Source organism: Tursiops truncatus, chromosome 10, assembly GCF_011762595.2.
Source record: "Tursiops truncatus isolate mTurTru1 chromosome 10, mTurTru1.mat.Y, whole genome shotgun sequence".
In the NCBI taxonomy this organism is placed as follows: Eukaryota; Metazoa; Chordata; class Mammalia; order Artiodactyla; family Delphinidae; genus Tursiops; species Tursiops truncatus.
This window is the reverse complement of record NC_047043.1, coordinates 21412722-21426690: the sequence shown is the minus strand read 5'-3', so window position 1 is coordinate 21426690 and position 13969 is coordinate 21412722. Positions and strand designations below refer to the sequence as shown.

At 41.8% G+C, this 13969-nt stretch overlaps 1 protein-coding gene across 5 annotated transcripts in view; it reads right to left on the bottom strand.

Annotated features, from left to right (window-relative positions):
- Window positions 1–13969, bottom strand: part of ZNF391 (zinc finger protein 391) — a 24756-nt gene extending 10787 nt beyond the window's left edge. The window contains exons 1-3 of one of the 5 annotated variants that reach the window (XR_012334371.1): window positions 13794–13969; window positions 7506–7617; window positions 329–508 (exon numbers count right to left, since the gene is read on the bottom strand). Coding sequence is in view for 2 of the 5 variants with exons in the window: in XM_033863607.2 (XP_033719498.1) it covers window positions 5571–6647 (1077 nt within the window). In the remaining 3 variants the exon portion in view is untranslated. Of the gene's footprint in view, window positions 1–328; window positions 509–3525; window positions 6726–7505; window positions 7618–13793 lie in introns of those variants that run through there. The other 4 variants (XR_002178264.3, XR_012334370.1, XM_033863607.2 and 1 more) reach the window with 4 other exon arrangements.

Sequence of the window (13969 nt, the reverse complement as noted above, 5' to 3'; positions counted from 1 at the left end):
GATAAGATTCACCGGTGTGAGAGGAAAAGCACGGGCAGCAGATGCTGCATTACCCACAAGCGCGGGGATTCCTGCCTGCCAAGACCCCAGGGTTCCAGATAAAAGGCAGAATGTTTGCTGGATGATTCATCCACGTGGACATTAATTGATTCAACAAATGTTTACTGAGCAGTTACTCTGTCATGATGTCACTCAGAATGAAATGAGACGTGAAATACAGCAGAAAACTATAAGCCAGATGCCAAAGTCATGTACATAGGAGATCAGGAGGAGACTAAGATGCAGGAGATCATGAAGGTAAAAGGAGTGTTCTGTAAAGAGTTGAGACTTACTTTAGTTTCAGATGTACTGTGAAAAAAGTAGTCAGAAGATGGGTCCCAGGAAAAGGAATCAGTCAGCATCAGAGATGACAATGGAAGTGAAAATTCTTCATTTGGGCAGTGGTCAAATGATGACTTGAACATGAGGTTGGAAGGAATTAGCTGGCCACACCGCTCCAAGAGGAATGCTGGTATACATTAAAAAAAAAATTATTACAGAAAATTTCAAATAGACACAAAATAGAAAAGTGAACTTCAGTGTATTCTTCACCCAGATTAAACAATAATCAACATTTGCCAGTCTTGTTTAGCAATCCCTCCCTGACTCCCCTTTTATTTATTCCTGGAATATTTTAAAGTTAGACCCAGACATCATTTGTCTCGTCAGTATGTACTTTTAGCCAGTAGGACTTTTTCTTCCTTTTAAACATAACCATAATATCATTATCACAACTAATAAAATTAACAGTAATTTTTAAAGTTGTTTTGACAACAGCAGACTGAAGCATTTGTTAGGGGTTCTAAATAAAATCACTGGTGTTTAGGAAGCCTGAAAAGAAATGCTAATACAGGGACAGGATTAGTTCTTTGACAGTACCATTAAAAATTATTTTGGAAAATATTAACATGGGGAAAGTTCAAGATGAATGTATATAGTAAATCCTTTGTTACGTATAAACTATAACTTTTTGTTATGTATAAACGTGTACACACAATCCATCTCCATATCTAGCATATGCAGATACACAGATATAAGAAGAAAAAAAGTCTGAAAGAACATTTACTAATATGTCCAGGGATTATCTGAGTGATGGGACCAGTGTTTATTTTTTGCTTTTCATCCCTTTATGCTTTTCAGCGTGTGTGCCTGTGTGTGTGTGTCAGGGTGAGGGGTTGGGCGGCAGGGAGAATGTTGAGGAAGGATCGTGGCCTCTTTAACGGAGCTGAATTAATATTTAGCGAAGAAAGTGACTCATCTTCAATCTCACAGTCCACAAATCAGAAAAGCGGATTAATACATAGTAGGCACGGAAAACACATGGTAAATGAATAAAATCTAACGGAAAAGGGTGGAAGCTTCACTCTAATTTATCAATTTTTTAGAAAAAGAAGTGACAGAGATTCAGGCTAGAAGACGATCCAGAAACGAGGCCCAGTGGTATCGCCGCATCACGTTGCGTGGCACCGCCCACCCCGCCAGCCTTTAGAATCTTCAGCAGAAAGTCGATGACGTCACATAAGGTTTTCAGTGAGGATGGGAATTGGTCCTAAGACTTCTGGGAAATGGAGTCTGGGCGCTGTGATGACTGCGAGTCTCCGAGGTTTCTGGGAATTGTAGTTCTCAGATGTAGGATCAGCTCTTTGGCCGATCTTGCTTCAGAGCGCCCCCGGGGAAGCGGGAAGATGGCGTCTGGGGTGGTCGCGGGACCCCATCCGGTGGTTCTAGGAGTGGCCATCGCAGCCTTGATGAGGGGAACTGGAGCACACAACGGTCACCATAAAATTCCGGGAGCACAGCCAAAGCGCAGAGCTCTGAGGCTCTTACCCCCGCGGTGGTCTTCGCACTCACGCGCCTCGTTCCCTACCCGGGTTCCCGAGGAATGGCCTAGGCGTCCGGACGTGCGAGGACAGGGACGGCAGCTGGCCTCCGCGGGAGCCACCTGCAGGGCTCGCAGAAGAGGGCCCACGCTGAGCGCCTAGATGTGGGCTCCGTGCAAGGACGGAGATTATTTTGAAGACATTGTTCAGTGTGAGCCGAGTCACAGTGCTTTTGGCTGCATTGGAAAACGCTGTTTCTCCTTAGAATAAAGCTCCCCACTCCAGATCGCTCTTATCTTCTGACCCGATTTCCCCACCAGAAATCCCAAAAGTTTTTGGTTCCAAATCGACTTTAAAGATGCAAGTTAATCATATCAGGCGTTCAGCTTTTTAATGTTTTGTATTCATGGCTAACTGCTGAGTGTGTATCAGAAATTCCTCCCTCCATACCCTAGGTAGCTTACAGGAAAGTTAACAACAGCAATTAAGGAAGTGCTGGTCTCTCTTCTTCCTTGCCCGTATCTAGTCACCAGTTTCATAGGATCCTTACTTTATACTGTCTCCTCATCTGACCACTGCTCTGTTCCACAATACCACTATTCTAATACTTCAGCTTCTCACCTAGTTTCTGCGTGCTGTCTCTCTCATTTCCAAACCACCTTGTCTCCTCTACCAAATTAATCTTCTCCCCGAAACCAAATTTTTATTACCATGATCAAAAACCTCCTGTAATTCCCTCATTGCCTAAATGATTAAATCCACACACAAGCTAGTACTCAGGGCAGCCACTGTCTAGTTATCCAATTCCAAATAAACTTTCTTATTTTTATTTCACTGAACTCCCTGCCATAGACAGTCCAGTTCATCTATTGGAACAAACAGAGCATTTTCCTACCTCTATACCTTTACTTACACAGTTCTTTCTTTCCCAGATCTTGCCAGGGCCCAGCTTAAGAGATCCAGTAGTGGGGTCAAATCCTGATCCTCGGGTAAGCTATTTAACATGTGTAAATTTCAGTTTCTTCATCCCATAATGTGGTAAGTTAAGAGACTCAAAAAGAGCTTTTCTTCTGGCACCCAGTAATTACTTGATTATCTCTACCCTCTGCTCCTTCTAACCCCACTCCACCCCAAGAAGAATCTTTATATTTGCCTTTCTGAGACTTCTACTATGAACTAAATATTTATTTATTGGAAAACATACTATATGCTAGGTGTTGTAGAGAACACATAATTTAATTTTAATTTTTTGTTATCAAGCACATTGTATAATTACATGAAGGCCAGTGGAGAAATTCATCTTAACTCTATTAGGCTTTCCTTGAAGAATGGACATTTTCTCCCCTTCCAAATACAATGTAAGCAAATGACCATCTCACTTTCATACCTGAATAACTATCTGGCATACCATAATTTGTCATGATCTTGATCTTCTAGGCATTTTCTTCTTTAATACTGATTTGTATTTTTTCAGTTTTGTATTTTATCATATCTTGTAAGCCGCCTTGAGTCATTTTTGACACACAATAGAGTTATAATAAAATAGATGACAATTGTCTGTGATGGCAGAAGAAATATCTTCTTACTTATTTGACTGTGATCCTAGTTTTCCATTCTGTGGAGTTACAGACCCTTTAGGGATGAAATGAAAGACTACAGGCAGATATGAAGGAATAGAATCATAACAATTAGCATTTATTGAACACTTACTATATGTCAGGCACTGTTTTCATCACTTTATATGAATAAACCCACATACTCCTTAAAACAGTGGAAAGCCAAGAGGCCAGCATCCCAGGAGCTCTGAAGGAGAGTCAGTCCCAAGGCTTAATGTATATAATTCAAGGTAGGACAAAAAGGACAAAAATATTTATGAGGTAATCTCACCATTCAAAAGAGTAAAGTGACTGCATTATTAAATTAAACCCTCCTGATTTAGATTAAAACTACAATCCAGGCCTACATTGTACTATGTATTAGATGGGGCTTCTAAGAGATTTAAGACAATTTCTAACTTCAAAAAAGTTCATGGAAAAAAGCACCTGACAGAACCAGAGAACAGAATAAGAAAGTATGTAATACAGGAGAATAAGGGAAACCATCACTGTAAAGGACTTCTAAGGGGGGGGGTGGTGCTGAAATTATCACAGAGGAGGCAGGACCTGACCAGGGCCTTTTATAAAGTATGGATAGATTTCTGGAGATACAGGGAGGAAAGCAGGGTATGTAAAAGAGTGCCACGGAATAGTTTGAAGCGGAGCCAAGTGTGAAGAGAAAGGGTGTCGTAGAGACAAAGGACAGGGCTGCCCAGTTGTACTGGGGAGTAATGGAAAATAAGTAAATAGATCCAACTGTGCAAGGTCTTCAAGTTAAAGTACTTTGAACTTTTTCCTTGGGACAATGGGAAACCTGTGGATTCTTTCTGAACCAAGTGGTAGTTTAGTCAGGCAGCTATATAAAGACAGGGAGACAAGAGCAGCAACAATGTGTTTACTCTGGTAATCTAGGCCCAAACTACTGAGGACTTGGCAGCAGCAGTAGGAATAGAGAGAAAGAAATCAACTATCAAGACATTTCAAATAAATCCTAGCAGACTGATTACCCAGGATAGATAAAGAGGAATCAGTAAGCAATAATTTGGGGACATTTAGTGACTGCTCAGCACTGTGTGATGTTTTATAGGGATCTAAAACAAGATTTCTGTTTTCAAGAAGCTTACAATCTAATTGAATAACATGAAGTACTATAAGCCAATAAAATGAAATTATTCTGGTCCAACTCTTGCCCAAGTCACAGAGCTGATCATTGTTAATCAGAGAAGTGCTGGGAGGTAGGAAAAGTGTGGATCAGCACAGAACCATGGATCCCAGAAGCTCACGTTTTAAGGCATAGGAGTGGCCAAAATTACCAATTCTGCAAATGTCAAGTAGGAAGAGGACTGAGAAAAAGGCACTGAGTTTGTCTTTGACAGATCAACTTAACAAGGCTGGTGAGTGTCAGAACCAGATGGTATATGTTTCATGAAGTCTGTAAACAAAAGAAAAGTTTTTAAAATAGGACAGCAATTTTTTAAAAGATAATGGAGGAACTAAGATTTTTAGGACCTTCTTGGTAAGGATAAGATAAAATAACACTGGGATTAGTTAGGCACATTAGAACTATGGGCTATACTTTGAGGAAACTATGCTATAGCAAAAAAGGTAAGGGAGGAAGGAAGAGAAAAATTTGTCCATATAATTCGAGACTGAATTTTTTATCCCCAAACTGGTGGGAATTTTTTATCCTAATCTGAAGCCAGCTCCTTCTCTTCTGCCACTGGAGCCAGCAAGCATGAAAATACACACATATGGTATTTCCTCTTTTAAGTGAAGGAGCTGATGTGGTTGGGAAAGAGAGGGTTCACTAGTTGTTCAGGGATCCAAGCTCCATGGAATAGATAAGGTGAGGAACTGCAAGGTGTTAGGTAGCTGTATATTCTAAGATTGGAGCCCTCCAGAATATTAGAGTGAATGTTAGGTTTTAAAATTCATCCCCTTGTTGGATTGATCACTCATTTGAGCATTTAGTTTGCAAAAAGGAAGGAAGGCTAGCTTGAAATTGGCTTAGAGTTAGCTAGTAGGAAGGAAAATTCAAACAAGTATATATGTTTCTTTTCAGCTGTGGGAGGTTATGCTGTGTGCTCTTGTGCTAACATTAAGGAAAGCAAAGATATTACTCTTTAGTGTGAAGTTGCTGATGTCTGATGAGAGATGAACTCTGACTGAAGGCTTTTCCACAGTTATTACACTTGTAAGGCTTCTCTCCGGTATGAGTTCTCTGGTGAATAATAAGGGAGGAGCTCCGACTGAAACCCTTTCCACACTCTCTACACTCGTGGGGCTTTTCTCCAGTGTGTATTCTCTCATGTTCAACAAGGGATGAACTCCGACTGAATACCTTCCCACAGTCACTGCACTCATAGGGGTTCTCCCCAGTGTGTGTTCTCTGATGTTCAATAAGAGATGAGATCCAACTGAAAGCTTTTCCACATTCACTGCATTCATAGGGATTCTCTCCAGTGTGTATTCGTTGATGCTGAATTATGGTTGAATGGTCACTGAAGGCTTTCCCACATTCATTACATTTGTAAGGTTTTTCTTGAGTATGAGTTCGCTGATGCTGACTAAGGTTAGTGCTTCGGCTAAAGGCTTTTCCACATTCACTACATTCATATGGTTTTTCTCCAGTATGGATCCTCTGATGTAGACTAAGGTGTGTGCTCCGGCTAAAAGCTTTTCCACATTCACTGCATTCATAAGGTTTCTCTCCGGTGTGAGTTCTTTGATGTTCAATAAGGTGTGTACTTCGGCTAAAAGTTTTACCACATTCATTGCATACAAAAGGCTTTTCTCCACCATGAATTCTACTGTGGACAATAAGGTCTGATTGGTAACTAAAGGCTTTACCACATTCATTGCATTTACAAGGTTTCCTTTGTGGAAAAAGTTTTTGGTGTTTAATTAAGCCTGAATTATCTTTGGAGTTTTTCCTAGATATGGGGGACATAGCTCCCTTTGGAATTTTCTGCCGTGTATTAAGCTTTGAGCTTAGACTAAATTCACTGGATTCAGGGCCTCTCTCCCTAGTGAAAATTTCCTTGAGGGTCATTGACACTTTTCTGATTGCTGTTTTCTCAAAAGAAGATTTCTTCTGTGGAGGACATTTTGTCTGCCTTGATAACTGGCCCTCACTTTTACAGGCTTCTTCATTCATAGGACGTTGGGCAGTATTCCTTCGGAGACTTTCCATTGCTGACCCTGGAAACTCTAGTTCTTCAGAAATAGCCTGATTGGTGTTGATGCTTTGGTTCAGTTCAAATATCCCTATCTGAAAGACATTTAAAGTGCAAATGTCACCTGTGTCTAGTGTGGAGAGCAAGGAAAATAAACCAACAGGAAAAAAAGACAACTAATTTGCAATTCATGCACACTAGCAACTTTATATGGGCAGAAACTTAAAAGGGACAATGAAAGAGAAGTGAACAAGGCCAGAAGTGATAACAGAGTTTTCACAGTGGATGCACAGAGACATCAAGAAATACAGGTAGGGGCTTGGTTAAATGCTGAGCCCCCAAAATGGACATGAGCAGATATACCAATTGATGAGCAGAGAACAGGGGATTAGAAAGTAAAATGAGCTATTAGCTATTGTAGCCAATTAGTTATGGTAAATGAGAGACAGGAAAGGGATGAGAAAAGTAAAGACTCTCAAATGTAGAAAACATAACCACCACCACCCTGCCAAAATGCAAAAAGTGAGGAAGACTCTATCAAGCTTGTATGCAACCATTTTCTTGGCAAAGAGAGAAAACAGAATTTCAGAAATGCTAACTATTACCCTGCTATCCCCATTTGATCTCCCTTTGATCACCCAACCCTTCTTCCAGCTAGTTTAGGTACTCTTCTAAACAAGTCTACAACCACAGACTTCAGAGGATTAACAGAGCTCATCATAACAGATCTTAACTTAGAGTTCATCAAGGCCAACTTGCTTATTTGACAGATAGAAAACAGAGTAACTTAAGTCACCCAGCAAATTGCAAGAGCTTAGACTAGAACTCACGTCTCCGAAATTTCAAGTTAGTGGCCTTTTCATGATACTACTCACCTAGACAGATATTTTTGGTCACTCCCCTCTTCAGCTCCCTGAAGATCCAGTGTCTACAGTTGTTCTTTCTCCAACTGGGTGATCATGTCCAATTCACATGCTGGGATCCCTGCTGATTGTAAATGATTTAACACAAGGCTATTGGTGCTGGAGACACAGGGCTATTGAGAGCTCAACATTAATGCTTTGATCTATAGAAAAGATAGTGTGTGGGAATTCCCTGGCGGTCCAGTGGTTAGGACTCCGCGCTTTCACTGCCAAGGGCCTAGGTTCAATCCCTGGTCGGGGAACTAAGATGCCACAAGCTACACGGTACGGCCAAAAAAAAAAAACTCCAAACAAACAAAAACCATAGTGTGCATTTTTAGAGGCTGTGGCAGGAGGGGCTGGAGAAAATGGGTATCTGAAAGTTCTGGGCTAAAACTGGTTCCAAAAGAAAGGTTATACACATACCCATCAGAATCACTTATGGAACTTGTTACTCTAGATACTGGGCATTACTTCAGACCTAGTTAAGTATAATGAGGCCCAGGCATTTGCATTTATTAAGTTCATATGACTCGACAAGTTGAATTGTCCAAAATGAACCTTAGAAACACTCTCTAGGTTGCCTGAAAAATGTGTTCACTGGGACCAGCCTTTCTACCAAACATTCTTCTCACAGCCAGAGGGTCTAAAACATAAACTCAGCTTCCCTTAGGACAGGTGACTTCTTCCTTCTGCTGGAAGGGCCAACACTTCCCAAGGATCTCAAGGTTTCCAGGTATTAGGCAGCTAGCTTTCCCAGACGATTCCTTTAAAAAGCTAGCACCCCATATTCAGACTGTACCAAGCAGTCTGTTTATCTCCCCACTCACAAGGTTGTTCTAACACTTGCCTTATAATAAGGAAGAGCAGCAAGGCCCTCTCCTAGAATACTGACCTAAACTCGTGTATAGCAGAGCATCCTGGCTCTGGCAACCTTTCTGTTGGTAAAATGGGGAGGATATGGGAATCTGTGCCTACTCTTCCAGCCCTTCTCTGGACTCTATGTTTCCCCACTGAAGTTTTTTCTTTAACCCATTTTCTTGTAAATTCACTCAGAGCCCTTGGGCATGACAGTAGGCAACAAATTGTATAATAGTTCCTCTAATGTTTCTGCTCACAGCACAATTTAAGATCCACTAGGTTAAGAGTTGATCTGGTTTCACAAGTCTTGCCTTTCTCAGAGACTGGGAACCTCCCAAATGTGGAAATGAATCCTGGAGGATTTCACGAAGAAGCCATCCATGGAGAACCTCAAGAGCAACATGACAATGCTGTCTGTGTCCAGCTTTGCCAAGAACATGCCTTTCAACTGAAAGCAGGGAATGCAAAACTCTACCACTAGGTTGACTGAGAAGTCAGAATTTCTAATTTATTTAGAACCTTGCAATAAAATCCAGTTGCATACTTTTTGGCGCTAACATTCCTTAGTAGGCATTTGTCTTACTGCTTAGGTTGGCTGGCCTACATTCTTGCAGCCCAGATCCTTAAGCTACTCCATCATTATTCTGTTGGCAGTTCACTGTTACTTCTCTCCTCTATTACAGTAATCCTCAAGGCAGCAATATCACCTCCTAGGGAGAGTTTTGGGAATTTGTGAGGGTTTGTGTGTGTGGTTTTTTTAGTTTGGTTTGGTTTGGTTTTGGTTTTGGTTGTCATGTTGATTGAATGGGGCTATCAGAATTTAGTGAGGGCCAGGGATTCCTGTAAAACAAAGAATGTCCCTTATCCTGCCAGACTTTCAAAAGAGTTGTTAATGGTTACCTGAGACTGGAACTACTTTACAAATAAATACAAAGTATTTTGCACAACTTTGCTATGTATTGGAAAATCAAGGAAATATACTTCTTTTTCTTTGAATGATATTCGGAATTGTTTGCCATTTTAGGAAAATCAAGCCACTCATGATATTAGATTCACAAATACGACATTCACATATCCGTCTGCATTTGTAGCTGTTGTATTCACATGATTCTATGAATAGGTACAAGTGTCTATTTCATCCAATCATTTACATGCTGAAAAACTATTATTCTATTATAAATTACTTTCCTTTTCTTTCTCCTTTATATTACAGTTAAGGTAACATAGTGATATTCTGGAAATTATATCTATAGGTAGTTAATATTATCTATAAATTTTATTTCAAGATAGTAAAGGGGATGGTAGGTTTGAAAGGTAGAAAATTACTTCTCTAGTGCAATAGAACTAAAGTATTAACAGTTACACAATAGATAAATAGTGACTGTCTCAGGCAGTAAATTGCAAAGCCTCTAAAGCCTTAAAGCAAAAGTCCTTGTCCCCAACAGAAGTCCTTGAAGATCTGAGAACACCCAGACTGCCATAAAGGTGACGTAGGAGCAGTGGGAATTTTGTACATAGTGGAATATTATTACATTATTACATATTACATTCCATCTTGGAGAAGAGATATTGTTGAGAAGAGATTTTGTTCAGGTTTTTGGAGACAAAGGGAAACCAGGAAGATCTGAAATGTGAAGATCTTTATAAACTGACTCACTAGAACCATTAAAACATAGGACATCTAAAAGTAGGCACGATCTCCTGAACAGAGAGAGAACTAGGACAGAGTTCAAAGGAGAGAGCCAATTTGAAGTTGAGGGTTTACTCTCATGCTTATTAATACCTTGATGATTGGTAAAATATGCCAATTTGATATAAGATAATTATAATTTAATGTGTATATAGTGTGCAGTACAAGAGTCCCAAGATGTAGTTGTTTTTGCATTTCAAATAAGCTCATGACATGTGTAACTGTATTATGCATTATGTGTTTGTATATGTGACACCTATGACAGACACACAGAAACCACATTGGGGAAAGTTTCTACATTAAAAAAAAAAGAACCCAACTGTGAAAGGAACGTGAGTTGGAGGTGCAGCCTCTGGAAAGGCCCGTTTTTGGTCTTTTCTCTTGGGTCTGCCTATTCTAAGCATTTTATGAATACAGACTCATTTTTGTCTCACAACAATGAGAGGGTTACTATTATTATTTCCACAATACAAATGAAGAATTTGAGGTACAGAAAGCATAAGTAATTTGGCCCAAGGCCAAGTGATAAATCCTGGACTCAAACTCACTACACTACATCATACTTACTGCTTCTCAACAAGCAGGGAAAAAACACTTGAGTCATGCTTTCCATTCATATGGCCTCTAAAGGGCCAAGAAACTAAACCACTGATCCCAGGACACCAGCATGACCTTGACACAAGAGTGACTACCTCTGAGAGATGACTATCCTGAGAGGCTGCAATAAGTCCCAACTACACTAAACGCCCTATCTGGGTAAACTAAGGATTAAATTTCCTGGCTTCCACTAAAGTGCCACCACAAAGCAAGTGGCATCCTTGGCATAAATCAGTGAAACACCAGATAGAGGCCCCGTGGTATAAATAATTACTTGGTATTACATTTACCAAGTAATCTGGATTTTGATCATAGCTCTGTTGGTAGCTAAATAAAAACCAAGGAAAAATAACCAGTCTGGTTTTATGTATCCTCATCTGTAAAAGGAAGATGTTGGACTTGATTAGTCCAGAGCTGTCTGATTCCTGGAATTTAATTTTAGATTCCAAACTCTGAGGCACAGACCCATCTGCCTAGACTAAGGGGATAAGACTAGAACGAACAGACTCTTTTTCAAATCCCCAGAGACATGTGAGAGCCTAAGGTCCATGTTTCAGAAGAAACTGTTTGAGAAAGAGGCCAATTGCCTAATGCTGAAATAGAGCAAGGGGGTGCTGAGGAAGGTATCAAAAGCAGTCAGCAGGCAACCAGGGACTAATCCCATACTGGGCAAAATTTGCCACACTCACCTAAGAAGGGACATTCTCTGAAAAGAGAAATACATGTGTCTCCATTTGGCGAGATGGCACAAACTTCCAGAAAAGAAGGAAGAATCCTTAACATACATGGTATACGATCTTATAGTGAGACAGAAAGTTGCCTTTCCCTCTTCCACCTCCTCTTCGTTTTCTTTCTGGTCAAGGGCAAACCTGGGGGATAACACGGGCTTCCCTGGTGGTGCAGTGGTTGAGAGTCCGCCTGCTGATGCAGGGGACATGGGTTCGTGCCCCAGTCTGGGAAGATCCCACATGCCGCAGAGCGGCTAGGCCCGTGAGCCATGGCCGTTGAGCCTGCGCATCTGGAGCCTGTGTTCTGCAACGGGAGAGGCCACAACAGTGAGAGGCCCACATACCGCAAAAAAAAAAAAAAAAATCTGGGGATAACAGGTCTTATCCTAAGGTATCCAGAGTCACTGGTCTAGTAATGTCCACACTGGGCCAGGTGAATGCAACCCTAGGTATTAAGAGGTAAAACAAACTTCCCAAAGTAACCCCACCTCCTCCCAGACACAAAGAAAATGACAGTAGCCATTTATGTCTGGGTTTAAGTCCCTAGTTCTTTAATGAGAAAAGGTAAAGGGAATTGGTCTGGGCTGAGTCCAAACTCTCTCTAAACTCTCTAGGTGTTCCGAGGCATATAATCCAGTCTGCTTATCGATTTCCTCACATGGGATGTGAGTTCAAAGGGAGTAGGCAGTAGTCCCTTACTTCTTCCTGAGAGTCAAAACAGAAGGCAGATGATACTGCTCCACCACAGGGCAGTGCATCTCTGGGCAAGCCACTCACCTTTTTGAAAGGCTGGACCCACACTATAAAATGGCATTACTAGTACTCGCTTGTCTTTTCTCACAAAGCTTCTATGAATGCTACACGTTATAAATGGCAAAGCTTACTATAAAGAATATCATCTATGACATAAGGAGATATTACTGCTGTGCTTACCTCAAATGAATTAGTTTTTAAATTGTGATAGTATACATTTAGGGAAAGATGCTCTCAGAGGATTTGTGCTGCTGTTCTAGAGTGTAGACAGATGCATTCTTTTTCCTGGCTTTGGAGGATGCACATGAAATGGGGAAGGCAGAGCTGGTGGATATGACAAAGTTCTCAGGAGGAGCCCCCAGATATATTTCAGAGAGGCTAGGAGGTCTCTGTCTCCACAAGGTTAGGACAATACCCTTATCCAGGTTTCATACAAGGGGTTCCTCCACTGTGATGCGGAATGTTGCCTCTCCTTTTCTCTTTTTCTCCTTTCTTCCTCATACTTTAGTTTTATCTGGATCACCTTACTGGTCTATAGATATTGTAACCTTACCAAATCATTATTCTCGAAAGTACAGTGGTCAGAAAGTGCTGCAGCACCAGCAAAACCCATTCTCCTCTTTATATGACTAACTTTCCAGCCCGCACAGCCCTGACCCCCTCCTGTTACCCTAACCATCTGAAATTCTTTTGACCATGCCACTTTCTCTTATAATCAATTGCTGATCTTGGAATAATTTTCCCTTGTATATACTCCCTTGAATATTAAGAAATTATCTCATTCAGAAGGAAGCAGGTTCTGAAGGTTCTGAAATAGCTCTTCTTCTGGTGCTTTGCTTTCTGGTATCGGGCTGACTACTTCCTGGAGCCTTTGTGAATACACAAGAGTCAGCAGGAGGGCCTAGGCAGCCTCTGTTCAACTCTAAAACAGAGACAGTCAAGTCTCCAGGCCTACCAAAAGATGGTCTTCAGACAACAGTGTCCTTGAAGATTGGTTCAAAGTCACAACAAATTCACAGAATTTGATATACAGCATTTGTCAATACCCCTAACAACATCTACTATACTGAAGTACAACCGTTATCATCAGAACCATAAGATAAATACTACTACTCTCAAGCTCTGTAACTTTAAGTAAGGTACTTCATCTCTGTGTGCCTCAACTTTAAAATCTGTAACATGAGGATAATAATCGGACATCTCATGGGGTTAACGCGAGGATTAAATGAGTTGACGCAGGTAAAAACTCTTAGAACAGAGCCTGGTACACGGTAAGCATCTGGGAAACACCCCGAGTACAGAAGCCCTTCCTCGCCCAGCTAGAGCGGAGCGGAATGAAACTCTGAGCTTTTCCATCTCCCAGGGGTTCACCGGAGAACACCACCTGCTGTCACTGCAGCTGAGGAACTAGGTTGTGCCCACCCGCAAGGCGAGCGCTGGGCGCCGCGCAGAGACACCATGCCGCGTCCCAGCCGCGGAGGCACCTCTCGGCCGGATCTGAGGCCACACCACCCTTGGACCTCTCGCCGGTCTCCCCCCGAGAGAGTTGAGTGTTCCGCACGACCAATTCCTAGAACCTCCAGGCCCACCCGTCCAGGCCCCGGGACCCGGAGCCCTACGTGCCCCACTCACCGGCCGCCTCGGGGCGAGCGCCGGGACACACCCTGGGCCGGACCCACGCTTAGACGGAACCTTAGTACGCGGGGCTTGAGGAAGCCGGAAGGATTAACGGGAAACCCTTGCGTCGACCCACTGCTCCCGCGCTCACCAAGGTTCCCGAGGTCACAGACACTCTTCCACTCAGACCC